The sequence below is a fragment of the Oncorhynchus mykiss genome, chromosome 25 (genome assembly GCF_057628025.1).
Source record: "Oncorhynchus mykiss isolate SJ-2025 chromosome 25, ASM5762802v1, whole genome shotgun sequence".
NCBI lineage: Eukaryota > Metazoa > Chordata > Actinopteri > Salmoniformes > Salmonidae > Oncorhynchus > Oncorhynchus mykiss.
This window is the reverse complement of record NC_143046.1, coordinates 57,208,789-57,231,539: the sequence shown is the minus strand read 5'-3', so window position 1 is coordinate 57,231,539 and position 22,751 is coordinate 57,208,789. Positions and strand designations below refer to the sequence as shown.

Here is a 22,751-nt window from a genome sequence, read left to right as displayed (position 1 = left end):
CCGATGCGTTTCAAGAGCCTACACTATTTTGTTTCAGAATCCTCAGACCCCTGACAGGGAGTAGAATATTGAAAACCTAAATTAGAATATTAAGAATATAAGAATATTGAAAACCTAAATTACTGAGATCAGAGAAACTTAACAGAACGCATCTTGAAACAGAAAATATGCCACAATTTGTGAACGATGGACTTTTAAATTGAAGCTTTTTGCTCGATTTGGAACCGTTAATGTCGCTGATTTCATGAAGCTCTCCTGCGCATCAATTACTTCACGAAATCCCGCAACGTGAAAGCGCCAGAAAAAAAGATCGCGAGATTGTAAATATGTGTGAGAGTCACAGATTTGAAAGCAGACGCTTTCATCCAAAACGATTTACAGTAATGCGTACATACATTTTTCTTTTGGGTGGCCCAGGGAAATTAGACTTTTTCGAGCCTTTCGAAGCTATTTTCGTATCTCTTTCTTTGTAATACTGTATGTATTCAATCATTTCGATTTGATCACTTCCCAATGGGCACATAAATCAATTCAATGTTTATTCCACGTTGGTTCAACGTAATTTAATTGAAATTACATGGATATTGTGTCACAGTGAATTGTATAATCTGCAGTCAATTTCATTATGTTTTCATGTGCCATGATTCTGACATTTGACATATGATCCTCAAAGGATTAGGCTAAATAGTTTCAGTGGTGCAGTTGGTGTAATCTCAATTCAATACGATGTGCATTTACTGTACATAAAGCCAATATAGCTATTAAACCCATGTTCAGTGACTTTAATCTGTGACGCAAGTGGACAATTATGTTTGTGACGTTCCATGGAACCCACGGTGTAGTTTAAAACTCGATTCTGATTGGCTTGCAGGTCATTCTACAGTGTAAATCATAAATGAAAACGTGCTTTTATATCAGTGTGACAGATTCACAATACCGTGTCTCAAACCGTACCGCGCTTTTATCTGCCTAACGGTATCTTCAAGCAAGACTGGTTAGGCCTTTTGGATAGCTTGTCCAAGGTAAGAATATGCGTCAAGCTATAGCCTACTTTTAATGTTTTAGTTTCCCGAACTCAAGTTACTCCAGTCAAGTGATTCATCGTAAATTTGTTGTTTTGACTGAGCAGTCCAATGGCCAATGCTGTTTTTGGACTATGAGACCCTCGGCTATATACTATGATGAGCCAATAACACGCATAGTTTATGCATTAGGCATTGCACAAGTCAGTGTCTAGGTCAGAATATAAAGTAGCTATTTCCGTTAACTCAAATTACTCAAGTCAAGTGATTAATCGTAAGAGTTAGTTGTTTTGACTGTCAAAAAAATAACTTTGATGGAATATTCCAAATTACAATGGCAATTATGCATCACAAATTCACATTATTACTTGTATTTCAATGATTCATCCAGGCCCAAGACATAAAGTCGCCTGAAAGCTGTGTAGCAATAATTCCAGCTTCTGACCAAGAATCATGGATACCTTTCATGTGAGTACTCACACACCAGATTTTTTTTACATACCTCAGAAGGAAGATACCTCAATATCTGGAAGCACTGTCTCATGTACAACTGTTAATGCTATCTCTGAAATGTCTAACAAAATGTTGACTTGATCGTTTCATCAAGACCTTCTCATCACAAGTTGGAACTAGTGGTCAACATTGGGACAATGCCGCCCAAAATAACAGGGACCAACATTTTCATGGAGGTAAGCACTACACTTCTGATGGGTTTAAAGATTGTATTACATTATCTAAAAGTGAGAAAGTAAATCCCAGCTGTTTTTATTCTTTTCACAGGGAAGAACAATCCCCATTATGCCATGAATGTTTCATTGTTGAACAACCATCGATATTTGTCCCCTAATTTGGCTCCCGTTCCTCCAACAGTGAGCAAGACCTGTCAGCAGAGCTCACTGGAGCAGGGAGACATGCCGTCACCCTTTTGGCACCTGACAAAGTACACTTTTTTTCTTCTAAATAACACTATAGTAACATCTTCTGCACAAAGTTACATTCCTAATACGATTGGTGTTAAGTGAGAAAGAATCCTAAAGATGGTCCAATGGGCATGGTCTGAAGCCTCTCGTCATCTCAGTATGTTGAACCACCTGATTTTCTGCAGGCTTGAGATTCAGATCCTGCTGAACGATGTTAAGCAGTCGATTAACCACATGCAGGGGACGCTGAACACCATGCAGGGGCAGTGTATTGAGTTGCAGACTGCCATATCTAAGGTAGTGTCAGATGAGTCTCAGATACAGAAGAATAAGTCTATGATGGTATGGTGATAATGATTGAGATGGTGATTATAATAATGATGACTAGCGGTACCCCACCCTACGGGCGGTAAATCATTGGATCTGATTAATTCAATTCAATGCAATTCAATCTTTGAGGACTGCAACCATAGAAATACAGTTTATTTACACTAATAATAAGCTATTGTCAACTTCCCATCTATGCTTATCTTGCTCATTGCTCACTGTTACCCTACGTGTGCAACTATTATTGATTTCTCACACAAAAATAATTTGGTTGCAAATGTACCTGGGGCCACGTAAATAATTGTTAGGCTACTCATTTTGAATGAGTGGCAACTTGTGTGACCATAAAAGTCTGTGTGCGACTGGGGACAGTAAAATAATTTGGTTACTGACCTGCCCTACATCATAGAAGGCCCTTCAAGTCGGAACTAGAAAATTCGGACATTTCTGACTCTCTGACTCACTAACTCGTTATGGAATGAGGATTTCAGGTTTCCCACTTGTGAAGTATCAGAATCAACCAGTAGCAAGCTCTACGCTAATAACTTACATTCATTTTAACTCTGAGGTTCCAAGTTTCCGAAAGCATGTGAATGCGTCAATAATTGCCATGGTAATTTTGAATGTTCAGTCAGTGAGCATTATGGGTAATTGTCCTACATACTTACATCAAATGCTTTATGATAGCATCATCTCCTGTAGTAACAGTACCTTTCCAAACACAATTACAATTAAAATTAACAAAGATACAAAATATTGCTAAAGTGAAGAAAATCAGCTCAAAATTGTAGGAGGAAATGCCCCTGCAGCAGGGAGACTTACGGTATTATAATATATTGTAGATAACATTAATATAATTTGTGTATTTACAGTATCAGTACACATGCAAATGGAAGTATATGCTAGGGATTGATCTACACTGAGTGAACAAAACATTAACAACACCTTCCTATTGAGTTTCCCCCCTTTGGTGGTGGACCATTGTTGATACTCAGGGAAAACTGTTGAGCTGAAAAACCCAACAGCATTGCAGTTCTTGACCCAAACCGGTGCACCTGGCACATACTACCATACTCTGTTCAAAGGGACTTAAATCTTTGGTCTTGCCCATTCACCCTCTGAATGACACACATACACAATCCATGTCTCAATTGTCTAAAAATCATTCTTTAACCTGCCCCCCCCCCCCCCCTTCATCTACACTGAGAAGAAGATTTAACAATTCACATCAATAAGGGATTATAGCTTTCACCTGATTTGTCTATGTCACTGAAAGAGAAGGTGTTCTTAATGTTTAATACACTCAGTGTAATGATGTTATAGATTCTAAGTGGTTGATTTCATAGGGAATTAATTTATGCTCTATTTATACCTGCAGATCATCACAGCAGCCGAAGTTGCTGTGCAGAGGGAGGAGATCCTCCGAGCATCAGGCCTCATCCCGTCACAGAGGGAGGAAATGCTCCGAGCATCAGGCCTCATCCTGTCACAGAGGGAGGGTATCCTCCAAACAGCCAGTGTTCCTGCACAGAGGGAGGGGATTCTTCCAGCAGCTAACATCACTGTGCAGAGGGAGGAGATCCTCCGAGCATCAGGCCTCATCCCGTCACAGAGGGAGGAAATGCTCCGAGCATCAGGCCTCATCCTGTCACAGAGGGAGGGTATCCTCCAAACAGCCAGTGTCCCTGCACAGAGGGAGGGGATTCTCCCAGCAGCTAACATCACTGTGCAGAGGGAGGAGATCTTCCGAGCATCAGGCCTCATCCCTGAAGAGAGGGAGGACATCCGCCTCACAGCCAGTGTCCCTGCACAGAGGGAGGTGATTCTTCCAGCAGCTACTGCAGCTACTGTCACTGTGCGAAAGGAGAAGATCCTCCGAGCATCAGGCCTCATTTCTGCACAAAAGGAGTTGATCCACCTGATGGCCAGTGTCACTGCGCAGAGGAAAGGAATCGTCCCAATGGTCAGCGTCCCTGCGCACAGGGAGGGGATCGTCCCAAAGGCTAGTGTCCCTGCTGAGAGGTTGGAGATCCTCCGAGCATCAGGCCTCATCCCGCCACAGAGGGAGGGGAATGTCCGAACAGCCAGTGTCCCAGCACAGAGGGATGGGATTCTCTCAGCAGCCAGCATCACTGAACAGAGGGAGGGGATTCTTCCAGCAGCTTCTATCACTGTGCCGAAGAAGAAGATCCTCAGAGCATCAGGCCTCATTCCTGCACAAAAGGAGTTGATCCACCTGATGGCCAGTGTCACTGCGCAGAGGAAGGGAATCGTCCCAATGGTCAGCGTCCCTGCGCACAGGGAGGGGATCGTCCCAAAGGCTAGTGTCCCTGCTGAGAGGTTGGAGATCCTCCGAGCATCAGGCCTCATCCCGCCACCAAGGGAGGGTATCCTCCAAACAGCCAGTGTCCCTGCACAGAGAGAGGAGATCCTCCGAGCATCAGGCCTCATCCCATCACAGAGGGAGGGTATCCTCCAAACAGCCAGTGTCCCTACACAGAGAGAGGAGATCCTCCGAGCATCAGGCCTCATCCCATCACAGAGGGAAGGTATCCTCCAAACAGCCAGTGTCCCTGCACAGAGGGAGGGGATCTTCCGAGCATCAGGCCTCATCCCTGAAGAGAGGGAGGAGATCCTCCTCACAGCCAGTGTCCCTGTGAAGAATGAAAACATTCATCCACAACCACCTTCCATCATCCCCATGTTGGCACCACTGCGGAAATGGGATGGTGGAGCGTGTACTCCACCTGTGGATTTCTATTCCAAGAGAAGAGGTCACTTAACCTTACCTAATTAGTAAAGAAATTACTATTGCGAGAATAAGTTGTGATAGATCAAATGTATGGCTCATGTGAGTGTATAGCTGTAATACTTTCATGCATTTTCTACATAAAAATGTTTAGCTCCATTGTACTTTTACATTTGAGTCATTTAGCAGACACTGTTATCCAGAGCGACTGACAGTAGTGAGTCTATACATTTTCATACTCCAGTGAATCTCTCCAGGATTTCACATGGATTTTTTTCATATTTGCGGATAAATATGCTAGATTTTGCAGCGACAATTATGACATTTTGCATTGCAATATGCAATTGTTTTGTCCAATTTGTTGCAAAAATGCACTGACAAGGGAAAAAACTGTGTTGATGTGTCGCTTGATTGAACCATATTATGCAGTAAATGTGCGGTGATTGGTTGAAATTGCGAGCACTCTTTTTGTACTGTGGTAATTGTCAGTTCTATGCGATAATATTGTGATGTGACTATTTTATGCAGAAATAGTTTGGTGATTGGTCACATTTGTAAGCCCTCACATAATATGCAGGGAATTGTTCATTTTGCAACCAAAACAATGCGGTGGCAGAGTCCTGGAGTAACCTCCCAGTAATCCCTGTGACTGCGTGTAGGTTAAGATTGGGTTGTAAACAGAGTATCAGAGCAAGACGTTCCTACCTGTCAGCCAGTAATTGTTCTGTATGGTGACATGAGCAGAGTGGCCTGACTTCTCCCACTTATTACAGATGTCCGACTTAGATATGTGGAGCATCCTGCTATGATGTCCATCACCAAGCCGGAACACTCCGATGCCAACCCTCAGTTCCAGACTGGCACCCGGCCGGTGGCTGAGCCCGAGACCCCTGCTGTTCACAATAACAGTGGAGGCTGGCTGAGCTGGGTCTTTGGGAGTGGAAGAGCTAATAAGAAGGAGGTTCATCTACCTGAGGACAAAGACAGATCTGTAAGGAACTGGTTATTAACACTATATTCTATGTAGAGACAATTGAGTGGATTTAAAAAATAAAATAAATTGTGGCTTGCTTCACATTGCTAATCTCTTCTTCCTCAGATTGTCTGGGATCCAACTCTGCACAGATGGGTTAACAAAACTGAGCCCAAGGCTGAAGTACACACTTAAATTCAATTAAATTAAAAACAGTGAACAACCATTGTATTTCAACTGTGCTGATATTACCAACAATTTGGAAAATGTGTTGATGTGTTTTACAGAACAAGTGTGTACCACCACCTCCACCGATGGGGACACATGGATATCAGGGGAACACTGGCAGTGTCCCCAAAGGAGTGAATCCCTACTCTATGAAAGCAGGTGAATATTGCTTTAGAATACATGTGGTCTAACCAAGACTGTGTCAGCCAATCATAGATGTCCCTGGTGGTCTCCTCGCTAACACCTTTCCCACTGCCAGCAGGTCTATGGGGCAGCAGATACCCCACAATGCATTACAATGATGGGACCAACTCAAAGCCTCCAAGCCATGGGGCTGGACTGCTTCCTAGACAGCTCTCTGGCTTGCTCCCTCCTTCACACTTTGACCTCATGGCACCAATGGTTGTGCCACCTGACACTCTACACTACTGAGGTATGACTCTGGAAAATCCTTCCAAATTGTATCCATTCATCATTAACTGTGATTTGACTTTAACATAGCAAATGGCTGAAGTAGCAAGGATGTTAACTATTTTTCATTTTTGTCCAACAGGCCATTTTCCCAAATTGGATTTGCCATACATAGATTTTTTCAGCATTAAAAATGTATTAAAATATGATCTTTTAATTAAATATCTCCTTTGTGTCCTCATGTTCACATGAATTTGATGTGTTCTATCATCATTTACAATTCTTATTGCTTCTGCATTTACGTTACTTACTGTACAGACAATATTATATTATTATATTTTATTTTAGACATTACAAAAACATTTTTTCATGCTTTCTGGATTTCTTACATTTACTTACTGTACAGGAAAGTATATTTTATACACATATTTAAACAAAACAAAAACATTTTATTTATGTATTTCATAGACGGCGGCAGGGTAGCCTAGTGGTTGGACTAGTAACCTGAAGGTTGCAAGTTCAAACCCCCGAGTTGACAAGGTACAAATCTGTCGTTCTGCTTTCAGTTCTGCACTGTTCCTAGGCCATCATTGAAAATAAGAATTTGTTCTTAATTAACCTTGCCTTGTTAATAAAGGTTAAAAAAAGACACAACGGGGGGGCGAGTGAAGGGTTGTGCGTGAGAGGCTCCTGCAACTTTTTTGCGAAATAATCTAATTTAACCTACTTTATGGCACTTTTTACAACAAACGTTTCTTTCTAATACAAGATTGTAACTTTCTATATGAAAATGCCGAGTAATAAGCGACCAAAGGACAATAAATCCACAGCGGAGGCCTACTCCCCACTAAACAACGAGACAGACATGGCGGGAGGCACATGCAACAACGTGACACTTACAGAACTTACCCGGGCTTTGGGGGAGCTACGTGTTGCTATAGCTGAGGATCTTAAGGCCACTATTGCTGAACTGGACACCAAAATCGAGAGCATCATTCGAACGGTCGCTTCGCATGGCCAGAGTATTGTGGACCTTGAGAAAGCTTCTGAATTCAACGCTGGTAGGATCGACGAGTTAGAGAAGCTATGTACGTCATTGCAGGATACTGTGCAGACGCTTTCTGTGAAAGTGGTGGACCTGGAGGGCCGATCCAGACGTAATAACCTTCGCGTTGTTGGTCTGGCAGAGGGGGTAGAGGCGGGCTCTCGCCCCACCGACTTCTTCGCCAAGCTATTGAAGGATGCAATGGGATCGGATGTTTTGGATTCGGATCCCCAGCTGGACCGCGCACATCGCTCCCTTGTCCCAGTGCCTGGACCGGGCAAACGTCCTCGCCCAGTAAAATCATCTGTTGTCACAGTTTCAAGACCAAGGATCTTATCCTGCGTGAAGCTCGAATGAGGGGCAACCTGTCACATAAAGGGCATCCATTCCGTGTCTATGAGGATTATGCGCCCGATGTGGCAAAGCATCGCGCCGACTACAGAGATGTCATGACCAAACTCTACAAACTCCATCTTCGCCCAGCCTTACTCTTCCCTGCAAGACTAAGAATTACCCCGCCTTCCGGTGAGAAGATTTGGCTCTCCTCGGTTTTGGACGCAGAGAAGTTTATCCGGGGATATACACCAATCCCCCGTACAGGTTAGAGTGCCTTGTTATTGCGTGTTAGGGTCTGCTCATGGACTCGAATCCATACTATACCATATTGGGTGAAAACGTATTAAACGGGCTCAACAAGGGCTACCGAACATGTAAGACGCTGAGCAGACCAATGGATGGCGGTCAGAGCTCTCAATGAACGTTACATTCACTTTCATCCCGGCTGTGCTCAGAGCGATGCATATTTTTTACTTCCAGGTTTGATCACTGACACCTTCGGACGGATATACTTATATTCCCCCACTTTTGTTTTGTTTCGTTATTTATTTTACAATCCTTACATTATTCTTACTACCATACCATTTATTTATTGCTTGCAGGGGACTGGGGGTGATGGTTGGGAGGGGGCAGACACCTGGTTAGCAGGTTGATGTTTTGTGCCGTTCTGCCTTTGTCTGGCCGTGGGCCTCTCTCCCGACTAGAGTCCCACCAGCCCTCTGTAGTGCTTATGTCTGTGTAGGTGTGCGTACATATAATTACTATTTGTACTTTATTACTATTTTCTCTTAGCATTTTAGTATTATGTATGTGTATATTTTAAATCAGTGTAGACTGTTATTCTGGGGTATGAATGTTTGTATGTGTATATGTGCATATGGATGTATACATACATATTCTTTAAATATATATTTTTATATATGATTTTTTTTGCGTGGGTATGTATACATACATGTATATGTATGTATGTGTGTGTGTGTGTGTGTGTGTGTGTGTGTGTGTGTGTGTGTGTGTATGTATATATATGTATATATACACGTATGTGTATCTATATGTATGTATGTATGTGTGTGTATGTATGTGTGTATGTATATGTATGTGTTTATGTATGTGTGTATATGTATGTGTGTATATGTATGTCTGTGTGTGTGTGTGTGTGTATGTATATATATGTATAAATACATATGTGTATCTACATGTATGTATGTATGTGTATGTATGTATGTATATGTATATATATATGTGTATGTGTGTGTGTATGTATGTGTGTATATGTATGTATATGTATGTATATGTATGTATATATATATATATATGTATATTTGTGTGTGTATGTATGTGTGTATATATATAATGTATATATTTTTATTTAAACATGTTTTGTTTATGGGGGGAACGTTTAATTTAACAAATCCTTGTTCCGATCTCCTGACCCACAGTATGTAAAGGTACGGCTGACTATGTCGGTTGCGGGTGGTTTATTTTTTGACCGGCAGTGCTTACCAATATCATCTTGAGGCTATATCTTGCTTATCTCTGGGATTGACCCAGGATGACGCTTAAATGCGCAATATGTTTAAGTTGCAACTTATTCTGTTTAGGTTTATTAGATGTTAACTGAACACTTAACTCGCGGGAGCCTCCTCAGTTCATATGTTAGTAGAAGTTCTAGGATAGTGAGAGGTGAACGTATAGTTGGGATTTTATTTTTGTTTTACCTCTTGTTCGAGGTCGCGCCGTGCTTTTTTGGCATCGGCCAGACAATGTGTTTATTATTTTTATTTATCCTTTTTCTTTCTCCTGTTTGTACATGCCTGTTAAATGTGGGTTGATGGGGGGGGGGGGGTAAGTGTTGGGGAAATTAGGGGAACAGGGTGGGAAGTAAAGGTGCTTGCAGGGGGGGAGGGGTGGGTTGGATACTGCTCAGGTGTAGGTGCTACATATGCTGATCGTGATGGTTTGGTGCGCTTTCTTACCTTTTTATCAAGTTACATGGTATGCAGGCCACCATAGGAACTACAAACGAGAGGAGGGCGGGGCTTACATTCACTTCCTGGAATGTCAAGGGTTTAAACGAACCAATTAAGAGGGGCAAGGTCCTAGCCCACTTGAAAGCACTCTCGTCTGATATTATATTTTTGCAAGAAACCCATCTGAAGAATAACTCTCATAGCAGACTTAAGTGTAGGTGGGTGGGGCAAGTGCATCACTCTAACTTCTCTGCCAAAACGAGAGGCACAGCGATTCTGGTACGGAAAGGAATTCCCTTTCTACATAAAACCACTATTGCGGATAAAGAGGGTCGGTATGTGATCGCAATAGGAGAAATCCACTCTACCTCAGTAACTCTACTAAATATCTATGGACCAAACATTGACAACCCCTCTTTTTTCAAAAGAGTCCTCGCCCTGATTCCAGATATCTCCCATACTAACCTGGTCATTGGAGGGGACCTTAACTGTGTGCTAGACCAATATTTGGATAGATCCTCTACCCGGCGAACCCCTACCTCCTATTCAAGCAAATTCTTGAATACCTACATAAAAAATTCAAACGTATTTGATATATGGAGGATCAATAACCCTACGGGTAGGGAATACTCCTTTTACTCTCATGTTCACAAGGTTTACACTCGAATTGACTACTTTTTGTTGGATGCTAGACTACTCCCCTATACCTGTAATGTGAGGTATCATGATATTATAATCTCGGACCACAGTCCACTCACCTTCTCCCTGAGATTGGGTGACATTGTACCAAACGAGAGGGTCTGGAGGTTGAATCCTCAGCTCCTCACAGAACCAACATTCTGTGAATATCTTAAAGACCAAATTACATATTTCTTTGATACCAATGACAACACAGAGACCTCCCCAGCATTATTGTGGAAAACACTGAAGGCTTATCTGAGAGGCTGTATCATCTCCTTTCAGGCTGCCAGGAGTAGGCAAAACAGAGGAAAACTGGAAGAACTGGAGGGACAAATTCACTTACTGGATAGGGAGAATGCTAGCCACCCATCTATGGAGAAACATAAAAAAATTACCTCTTTAAAATTTGAATATAATCAGATTCTCTCAGCTAAAATTGCTAAATCTTTTCTCTATGCCAAGCAAAAATATTTTGAGTTTGGTGACAAACCACACAAATTACTTGCCAGACAACTTCGAAAAAATGTGAGTGACCGAATGATTCACAGGGTTAAATCTGCATCTGGGGAATTACTCTCTTCCCCCAAAGACATCAATGACAGATTCCGGCAGTTTTATGAGACTATATACATCTAAAGCGGATCCTAACCCCTTAATTATGCAAACATTTTTGGAGGACTGTAATCTCCCTGCCCTGAACCAGGACGATTCTAACTTCCTGAATAAGGAAATATCTCTTGATGAAATTCGAGAAACAATTAAATCTCTAAAGAGTGGCAAGACCCCGGGCCCAGATGGATACCCTGGTGAATTCTATAAAACATTCAGCAACATGCTCTCTCCCTATCTGCACAAAATGTTGGTTCAGGCCAATGAGGATGGAGCTCTCCCTTCTACTTTGGACGAAGCGTTCATTACAGTTATACATAAGAAGGGTAAAGATCCAGAAGAGGTAGGGTCATACAGACCAATATCTCTCCTTAATACAGACCAAAAGATTTTAGCAAAAACTCTGGCTAACAGGCTTAGCACTTTAATTGGCAAATTGGTCCATTCGGATCAGACCGGCTTTATCCCTAACAGAAACTCATTCTTCAATCTCAGGCGCCTCTTCAATATTATGTATTCTCAGAGGTTACCCAACGTGGACCTTGCCGTCATATCTCTTGACGCCGAAAAGGCCTTTGACCAAGTTGAGTGGCCCTATCTATTCAAGGTCCTACAGAAATGTAATATTGGAGATAGGTTCATAAATTGGATCCAGCTTTTATATAGGAACCCCTGTGCCAGAATACTCACTAACCAATCATTGTCGCCCCGATTTAACCTCAACAGGGGGACAAGGCAGGGTTGTGCACTGTCGCCTATGCTCTTCGCCCTAATTATCGAACCGCTCGCTCAGACGATTAGATCTCATGCAGCAATACACGGCTATAATACTAAAGATACTCTAAATAAAATCTCCCTATACACAGATGACATCCTCCTCTATGTAACAGAACCCCAGGCTAGTATCCCAGCTATTCTTGATGTGATCAATTTGTTTGGTACCTTCTCGGGATACAGAATAAATTGGAACAAGAGTGAATTAATGCCCATACGGTCGCAAAATGCCTCCTGGCTAGAACATCTCCCATTTAAGTTATCTTCAGAAAAATGTACCTACTAGGAATTGTAGTTACCAAACAATACTCCTTACTATTTAAAGATAATTTCCCCTCTCTGATACAAAAACTCAAAGCAAACATACTATTTTGGAGAACTCTCCCAATTTCTCTCCTCGGAAGAATTAATGCCATTAAAATGGTCTTCCTCCCACAACTGCTCTACCTATATCAGAACATCCCAGTATTCATACCTAAATCCTTTCATAAACAACTGGACTCAATTATCAATCCTTTCATCTGGGATTATAAAACACACAGAATAGGTAAAAAACACCTCTGCAAATCCAAGATGGAAGGAGGATTGTCTCTCCCAAATTTTATATTTTATTACTGGGCCGCTAACCTCCGCATTGTTACGTTTCTGCTGGATGACGTACTTCCGGCATCCAGCTGGCTTAGTATGGAGCGTGAGGAGTGTCACCCCTTCTCTATAGGCGCTGTGATTTTGTCGCCTGTCAATCTGGAGATGTCACTTTATTGTAACAATCCTATTATACATAGCACAGTCCGAATCTGGAAGCAAATGAAAGTCCACTTTGAGCTTAGACCAATGTCATTCATGCTCCCTGTCGCCAGGAATCCCTCCTTTGCCCCTTCTAACCTTGATAACACCTTTGAGCGATGGGGAGAGTTGGGGATAAGTACCATAGGGGATTTATACATAGAAGGGACCTTTGCTTCCTTTGAGTTGCTGAGGGAAACTTATAACCTTCCCAGAAGTAATTTTTTCAGATACCTACAAATTAGAGACTACGTTAGGAAACACCTCCCAACATTTGGGAATGCCAAACCTTCCATGTTTGACGGATGCATAAAAATATGCCCCACCTCCGATAAACTGATATCGCGTCTATATGATGCTTTTCAATCTGTTAGCACACCTTCCACTGATGCCATCAAGGCAAAATGGGAGGAAGAACTAGGGACTGACATCTCGATGGCAGACTGGGAAGAGAGCTTGGAGTATATCCACACATGCTCCATTAATTCCAGACATCGTCTCATACAATTCAAGGTTTTACACAGATTACACTATTCCAAAATTAAACTGCATAGGATATTTCCTGACACATCCCATACATGTGATAAATGTCAGGCTACGCAGGGTACACTACTCCACTGCTTTGCCCTATGCTCTAGCTTGCATGGTTATTGGAGTGGAATTTTTGGGATCCTCTCTGAAGTTTTGGAGACTTCAATAGATCCAGACCCGCTTCCGATAATCCTGGGAGTATCTGAGTCCCTAAACGGATTAACCAACCCCCAAAAACAACTAATCTCGTACGGTCTCATCTCGGCAAAAAAACAAATCTTGTTGTTTTGGAAGAGGAGGGAAGCGCCCTCTACCAAATTATGGCTCAGTGAATTGGCAAACACTGTACACTTAGAAAGAATTAGATATATTCTGAACAATAAATTATCAACATTTGATCAAATCTGGCAGCCTTTCCTCTCCTACTTGGACGAGTCGGCGCTGTGAATTTGTACTTATTAACGCACTCTCAATTGTAATATTTTAATCTACCTTTGGGCAGCATGTGCTGGCCCTGCCACCCGAGCAGTTGGGGGGGGGGGTCAGGCTACGCAGGGTACACTACTCCACTGCTTTGCCCTATGCTCTAGCTTGCATGGTTATTGGAGTGGAATTTTTGGGATCCTCTCTGAAGTTTTGGAGACTTCAATAGATCCAGACCCGCTTCTGATAATCCTGGGAGTATCTGAGTCCCTAAACGGATTAACCAACCCCCAAAGTTGGGAGGGGGGGGGGGGTTTGGGGGAATAAGGGGGGGGGGGGGGTAGGGGGGACATCTTCCCTCTTTCTTTCTACGTGTCCTTGTTTTGTATGTCGTGTTTTGTATTATTTGTTCTGCACCCAGAACTCTGGGTCTTGTTGTTCCTGTATGCTCTTTTATGTTTAGATAAGAATTGTATACCTGTCTTGTATACCACCTATACACCATTCTTGTGTGTGTTTAATAAAAAATATTTGAAACAAACTAAATATATTTAGATGCATTTTCAATTCCTAAATGTCAATATTTTATTTTCTGTGCCACGTGTTTATGCCCATTTATGTACATCCTGTATACACCTCACACACATGGTCAGGGGCTTAAAAATAAGAAAACAGTAACATGTCAGATAGAGTTTACATTTTTGAGTTTGCATCCCAATATGACACTTTAAATATTTCACAGAATACTGAAATGTAACAAAACACCTATTGTGTTTATTGAGATGTAAACTGAGATGCTCAGTTGGTCAATATTTCCCTCCAGTGATTCCCCAACATCTTGTCAACATGGGACCCAAAAATGGAGCAGATATCTTATACCAACCTATCTAAATAGACATGTATCCATAACAAGGCCTAGGAGGCCCCTATACTGTCCAAAGATCTCTCCAAAATGTCACATATTTTAAAGCATCTTTATTTTCATGCATATAACTTGGCAAAAAAAATTTGGGGTGACCACATTCACATTATTTTGTGTAGACAATCATTTTTGATGATTTCATGACTGTTTGATAGTAGGTCCCTGAATGGTCAAAAACCCTCTTCAAATAGAAGTATGTTTGTAGCACAAAATATCTTACAGGAAGGCCCTCTCACTCTCTCATCATGTCACAAGCAGACAGGCTCCCAGAGGCAGGGCCATAAAAGGCCCCATCTCACTCAGCTGCCGCTGCCCTCTCCAACAGCCATCAGCACAGAACAGCATGAATCAAATCAAAGTATATTTGTCACATGCGCCGAATACCGCAGTGAAATGCTTACTTACAGGCTCTAACCAATAGTGCAAAAAAAAGGTATTAGGTGAACAATAGGTAGGTTAAGAAATAAAAACAACAGTAAGAAGACAGTGAAAAATACAGTAGCGAGGCTATAAAACTAGCGAGGCTACATACAGACACCGGTTAGTCAGGCTGATTGAGGTAGAATGTACATGTAAATATGGTTAAAGTGACTATGCATATATGATGAACAGAGAGTAGCAGCAGTGTAAAGAGGGGTTGGCAGGTGGTGGGATTTCTAATCCCTTGATATTATTGTAGGATCGGATTTTAATAGCTAACTTTTCGATGGCCATAATAAATAGATATGCCGATAGTGGACAACCTTCTTTTATGAGAAGTAGCCATTATTTACTATTGTCACATGTGCTCCCTCTCCGGCCTCTAGGTCACCAGGCTGTTCGTTATGGCGCACACCTGTCACCAGCCTTACACGCATTATGACACTCACCTGGACTCCATCACCTCCTTGATTACCTGCGCTTTATATGTCCCTCCCTTTGGTTTCTACCCCCATTAGTCATTGTTGCTGTTTCATGTCAGTGCGCTGTTTGTGTTCCTTGTTTTGTTCATTTATTTATTAATTAAATGTATTCATTCCCTGAACTTGCTTCCAGACTCTCAGCATACATCCGTACAACTATTTTACACCTAGGGTTACTATAAATGATTTTAACCCATTTTATAAGAGATTGTCCAAAATTGAAATGTTCCAGGCATTAATATATAAACTCCAGTCGTACTTTATGAAAAGCCTTTTAAAAGTCAGCTATGAATAGCAGGCCTGGTTTCCCTGATTTTTCATAGTGTTCTATTGGTTGCAGTACTTGCTTTATATGATCTCCAATATATTGTCCATGTAAAAAACCTGTCTGATTAGAATGAATAATGTCCGACAATACCTTTTTAATTCTATGCGCTATACATTTTGCTAGCATTTTTGCATCACAACACTGAAGTTTAAGGGGCCTCCAATTTTTTTATGGACTGGATCTTTATATTTACCACTTTGAATCGTGTTTCAGTAATAATGAAGGAGTGGTTAAAACATGCTAATAACGGTCCTCTGAGGATATCAAAAAAGGTTTATCAGAGTTATTGACCTCACAAGAAGTCAGATTCGAGTAACTTACATTGTGGTGCTGAAACTTGAAGCAGCAGCCATGGCACAAACAATTGGAAATGGACAGCTCATGGTGCTGAAAGTAGGCAAATTGGAGTAAACATCATTCATTTTAAACGTCTTCATTTTAATTAGGGATATGTGTTGGAGCCTATTTCTTCCTATTTAAGAAATAAGAGGCAGGCCTACCGGTTTGACTGATGAAATTAGGCTATAGGCTGCTATATCCATAGATATGTTAGTCAATTCCTCCACCCGCCATGCACTCTTTAAATAGCCCACCTCTGTGTCTGTTAAGACTTGAAGTTAGTGTGTATGAGAGGCTATGCCATAGGCCTACCTTTTCTTAAAGAAAAGGGCAAAAAGTACAGGCCTACCCACTATTAGTTTAATATTTTGAGGAAAATGAAACAGATGTGATTATATACAGTTATCTATAATAACACTTTGGTCCGCGATTCTTAATGCTAGAAACAAGATGTAAAATAGGAATAACTGGGAAAGACGTGACTCTGATGCATATGGGGATATTGTTGTTTCATTTGCATTGGAAATAATCAAATCTGACACTATCAATTGATTAAGCTATTCACATTCTGTACAATAAAATACATTTAAACCCAGACAGCTTTTAGGGAAACACTTGTGACCTCTCGTTGGGTTAAGCCAAGGAAGAAGATTCGCCAGCAGTTGAAGCTTACATTTTTCTACGTCAGTAGGCCTACTCGGTCTGGGGTGGAAAGGTAGGCATAACTTGAAAGTACCATGCTCAGATCCCTACGGACGTCTCAGAGTTAATTATTTACAAACAGGGACAGTTTCGTTACAAATAACACACACTGTTTTGGCATTGTAGAAATATAATAAGATGAACACATAGGACTATATCTCTGTCTATACTGTAATTTCAGTCATTTGTGATTTATTTAAAACGTTTCTACTAATACTGTATGGTAACTCTATTGAAGTCCACTCTTGTACAGCACACTAAAGGTGTATCTCTTTCTCTACAATTTAGGAGATGTTAAGATATTTTGTTGTTTGTGATGGTACTCTAGGTGCGAGGGACATCCTGTGCCACCAGTCAGTTGATGGTGGATGACCTTCTGACCCCGTGCTCGCCAGGTGACCCGGCAGCCATAGAATTGACCTAGGATCTAGGATCAAGAGAGACGCTCAAGTGTTTTAGTACTATATCTCTTGACACAATGATGAAAATAATCATGGCCTCTAAACCTTCAAGCTGCATACTGGACCCTATTCCAACTAAACTACTGAAAGAGCTGCTTCCTGTGCTTGGCCCTCCTATGTTGAACATAATAAACGACTCTCTATCCACCGGATGTGTACCAAACTCACTAAAAGTGGCAGTAATAAAGCCTCTCTTGAAAAAGCCAAACCTTGACCCAGAAAATATAAAAAACTATCGGCCTATATCGAATCTTCCATTCCTCTCAAAAATTTTAGAAAAGGCTGTTGCGCAACAACTCACTGCCTTCCTGAAGACAAACAATGTATATGAAATGCTTCAGTCTGGTTTTAGACCCCATCATAGCACTGAGACGGCACTTGTGAAGGTGGTAAATTACATTTTAATGGCATCGGACCGAGGCTCTGCGTCTGTCCTCGTGCTCCTAGACCTTAGTGCTGCTTTTGATACCATCGATCACCAAATTATTTTGGAGAGATTGGAAACCCAAATTGGTCTACACGTACAAGTTCTGGCCTGGTTTAGATCTTATCTGTCGGAAAGATATCAGTTTGTCTCTGTGAAATGTTTGTCCTCTGACAAATCAACTGTAAATTTCGGTGTTCCTCAAGGTTCCGTTTTAGGACCACTATTGTATTTACTATATATTTTACCTCTTGGGGATGTTATTCGAAAACATAATGTTAACTTTCACTGCTATGCGGATGACACACAGCTGTACATTTCAATGAAACATGGTGAAGCCCCAAAATTGCCCTTGCTAGAAGAATGTGTTTCAGACATAAGGAAGTGGATGGCTGCAAACTTTTTACTTTTAAACTCGGACAAAACAGAGATGCTTGTTCTAGGGCCCAAGAAACAAAGAGATCTTCTGTTGAATCTGACAATTAATCTTAATGGTTGTACAGTCGTCTCAAATAAAACTGTGAAGGACCTCTGCGTTACTCTGGACCCTGATCTCTCTTTTGAAGAACATATCAAGACCATTTCAAGGACAGCTTTTTTCCATCTACGTAACATTGCAAAAATCAGAAACTTTCTGTCCAAAAATGATGCAGAAAAATTAATCCATGCTTTTGTCACTTCTAGGTTAGACTACTGCAATGCTCTACTTCCCGGCTACCCGGATAAAGCACTAAATAAACTTCAGTTAGTGCTAAATACGGCTGCTGAATCCTGACTAGAACCAACAAATTTGATCATATTACTCCAGTGCTAGCCTCTCTACACTGGCTTCCTGTCAAAGCAAGGGCTGATTTCAAGGTTTTACTGCTAACCTACAAAGCATTACATGGGCTTGCTCCTACCTATCTCTCTGATTTGGTCCTGCCGTACATACTTACACGTACGCTACGGTCACAAGACGCAGGCCTCCTAATTGTCCCTAGAAATTCTAAGCAAACAGCTGGAGGCAGGGCTTTCTCCTATAGAGCTCAATTTTTATGGAACGGTCTGCCTACCCATGTCAGAGACGCAAACTCGGTCTCAACCTTTAAGTCTCTACTGAAGACTCATCTCTTCAGTGGGTCATATTATTGAGTGTAGTTTGGCCCAGGAGTGGGAGGGTGAACGGAAAGGCTCTGGATCAACGAACCGCCCTTCCGCCCTTGCGGAGGTCTTTGTGGGCTATACTCAGCCTTGTCTCAGGATGGTAAGTTGGTGGTTGAAGATATCCCTCTAGTGGTGTGGGGGCTGTGCTTTGGCAAAGTGGGTGGGGTTATATCCTTCCTGTTTGGCCCTGTCCGGGGTGTCCTCGGATGGGGCCACAGTGTCTCCTGACCCCTCCTGTCTCAGCCTCCAGTATTTATGCTGCAGTAGTTTATGTGTCGGGGGGCTGGGGTCAGTTTGTTATATCTGGAGTACTTCTCCTGTCCTATTCGGTGTCCTGTGTGAATCTAAGTGTGCGTTCTCTAATTCTCTCTTTCTCTCTTTCTTTCTCTCTCTCGGAGGACCTTACCTGACATGATGACTCCTTGCTGTCCCCAGTCCACCTGACTGTGCTGCTGCTCCAGTTTCAACTGTTCTGCCTTATTATTATTCGACCATGCTGGTCATTTATGAACATTTGAACATCTTGGCCATGTTCTGTTATAATCTCCACCCGGCACAGCCAGGAGAGGACTGGCCACCCCACATAGCCTGGTTCCTCTCTAGGTTTCTTCCTAGGTTTTGGCCTTTCTAGGGAGTTTTTCCTAGCCACCGTGCTTCTACACCTGCATTGCTTGCTGTTTGGGGTTTTAGGCCGGGTTTCTGTACAGCACTTTGAGATATCAGCTGATGTACGAAGGGCTATATAAATACATTTGATTTGATTTGAATTGACCTGGATGGATGTGCCTAGCGACAAGCTGCTGGAGCCCATCATCTGCATGGTGAGAAACACACATTCACAGCACAGACCCACTCACATTCACTGCTCACAAACATACTGGAACATGCTGTTTCAACATACACATCCAGGCATTTCAAACTGACTCTCACATTTGTGTAATTTCTGAACCATGCTCATGATTTTGTTTGTCTTCTGTGTGTGTCCCTCTGCCCTCCAGTCTGACGTGCTGTGCTCACTATCCACCACGCAACCCACAGTCAACATGGAGGTCTTGTTCAAGGTCAGGAAGTTCACAGAGAATTTAGAACAGGAGGGTTGAGAGGTCCTGGTTGGCAGGGGCTTTACTACTCCTTACTCAGTCTGTCCTATCAAGACCCAACTCCAGTCAAATAGTAGCTACAGTATTACAACAGTATTACAACACTACGAACCTGCATTGACAAGAATATGGAGCATTTTAACTTACACACAATTGTTGTTTTTTTGCATATCCCAACTCCCTCTGAGACACCCACAAGTGCCTTATTTTCTCACTTTGTCGGCTCCGGTATTTGAGCCAGCAATCTTTCGGTAACTGGCCCAATGATCTAAACTTGAGGCTACGTGCCGCCCCTTAGTGGGTCTGCAGGGTGACTCCCCTAGTGGGTCTGGAACCCAGGTCAGCAGCACTACATTGCTGTGTGTCTGTATAGTTGAGGGTATATTGGTTTAGTAATACTCAATTCAGTTCTGTTTCCAGAGGGGACCTCAATGCTGTTACACGTAGCCATGATCACCAAGCTACCCTGACTTAATAAAACCTGAATTCAAAAAGAACAAGATGTGCTTGTCATTATTTTATTTTAACTTGTATTATAGTATACCCACATTTCTGTCCACAACTTTTGAATCAGGTAGTAATTCAACAGATACATGTGCTGCCTTTCCAACTGATGTCAAGTTCCAACACAAATATTCATTTGAAAAAGCAATAGACTTTCACATTGTAGGTCTGTTGTTTAAACAATGTAATCATAATATATGACATTTAGCAGATGCTTTCATTCAAAGCGACTTACAGTCATTTGCACATACATTTTACGTATGGGTTTCCCCGGGAATCGAACCCACAACCCTGGTGGTGGGATCGGCATGCTCTACACAGGATCATCATTTATAATGTAATATGTGTTCATAACAGGGAGTGACATTGATAATAAGTCTATAGCAGTGTAATAAGTGTTTATAACAATGTACAGCACATCTACCAACACACCGATGCGTTTCAAGAGCCTACACTATTTTGTTTCAGAATCCTCAGACCCCTGACAGGGAGTAGCATAGGGGATAGTGCCATCTAGTGGAATGGAAATTAAACTATTATTCCAGATATTATTTAATAAAGAATATTGAAAACCTAAATTACTTTTCAGAGATCAGAGAAACTTAACAGAACGCATCTTGAAAGAGAAAATATGCCACAATTTGTGAACGATGGACTTTTAATTTGAAGCTTTTTGCTCGATTTGGAACCGTTAATGTCGCTGATTTCATGAAGCTCTCCTGCGCATCAATTACTTCACGAAATCCCGCAACGTGAAAGCGCCAGAAATAAACATCGCGAGATTGTAAATATGTGTGAGAGTCAGAGATTTGAAAGCAGACGCTTTCATCCAAAACGATTTACAGTAATGCGTACATACATTTTTTCTTTTGGGTGGCCCAGGGAAATTAGACTTTTTCGAGCCTTTCGATGCTATTTTTGTATCTCTTTCTTTGTAATACTGTATGTATTCAATCATTTCGATTTGATCACTTCCCAATGGGCACATAAATCAATTCAATGTTTATTCCACGTTGGTTCAACGTAATTTAATTGAAATTACATGGATATTGTGTCACAGTGAATTGTATAATCTGCAGTCAATTTCATTATGTTTTCATGTGCCATGATTCTGACATTTGACATATGATCCTCAAAGGATTAGGCTAAATAGTTTCAGTGGTGCAGTCGGTGTAATCTCAATTCAATACGATGTGCATTTACTGTACATATAGCCAATATAGCTATTAAACCCATGTTCAATGACTTTAATCTGTGACGCAAGTGGACAATTATGTTTGTGACGTTCCATGGAACCCACGGTGTAGTTTAAAACTCGATTCTGATTGGCTTGCAGGTCATTCTACAGTGTAAATCATAAATGAAAACGTGCTTTTATATCAGTGTGACAGATTCACAATACCGTGTCTCAAACCGTACCGCGCTTTTATCTGCCTAACGGTATCTTCAAGCAAGACTGGTTAGGCCTTTTGGATAGCTTGTCCAAGGTAAGAATATGCGTCAAACTATAGCCTACTTTTAATGTTTTAGTTTCCCGAACTCAAGTTACTCCAGTCAAGTGATTAATCGTAAATTTGTTGTTTTGACTGAGCAGTCCAATGGCCAATGCTGTTTTTGGACTATGGGACCCTCGGCTATATACTATGATGAGCCAATAACACGCATAGTTTATGCATTAGGCATTGCACAAGTCAGTGTCTAGGTCAGAATATAAAGTAGCTATTTCCGTTAACTCAAATTACTCAAGTCAAGTGATTAATCGTAAGAGTTAGTTGTTTTGACTGTCAAAAAAATTACTTTGATGGAATATTCCAAAGTACAATGGCAATTATGCATCACAAATTCACATTATTACTTGTATTTCAATGATTCATCCAGGCCCAAGACATAAAGTCGCCTGAAAGCTGTGTAGCAATAATTCCAGCTTCTGACCAAGAATCATGGATACCTTTCATGTGAGTACTCACACACCAGATTTTTTTTACATACCTCAGAATGAAGATACCTCAATATCTGGAAGCACTGTCTCATGTACAACTGTTAATGCTATCTCTGAAATGTCTAACAAAATGTTGACTTGATCGTTTCATCAAGACCTTCTCATCACAAGTTGGAACTAGTGGTCAACATTGGGACAA

The 22,751-nt window shown here is 41.5% G+C and overlaps 1 protein-coding gene and 1 long non-coding RNA gene across 2 annotated transcripts; both read left to right on the top strand.

The window, feature by feature from the left end:
- Window positions 1-713: 713 nt before the first annotated feature.
- LOC118944137 (uncharacterized) lies at window positions 714-3,451 on the top strand. The gene is made up of 3 exons (XR_016491893.1): window positions 714-1,490; window positions 1,630-1,711; window positions 1,893-3,451. It is a non-coding gene; the product is annotated as an uncharacterized LOC118944137 (long non-coding RNA).
- A 175-nt stretch (window positions 3,452-3,626) lies between these two features.
- LOC149972058 (uncharacterized) lies at window positions 3,627-5,069 on the top strand. The gene has a single exon (XM_090219301.1). The coding sequence runs from the start codon at window positions 3,627-3,629 to the stop codon at window positions 5,064-5,066; it is 1,440 nt and encodes a 479-aa protein (XP_090075427.1). The 3' UTR covers window positions 5,067-5,069.
- The last annotated feature ends 17,682 nt before the right edge of the window (window positions 5,070-22,751 follow it).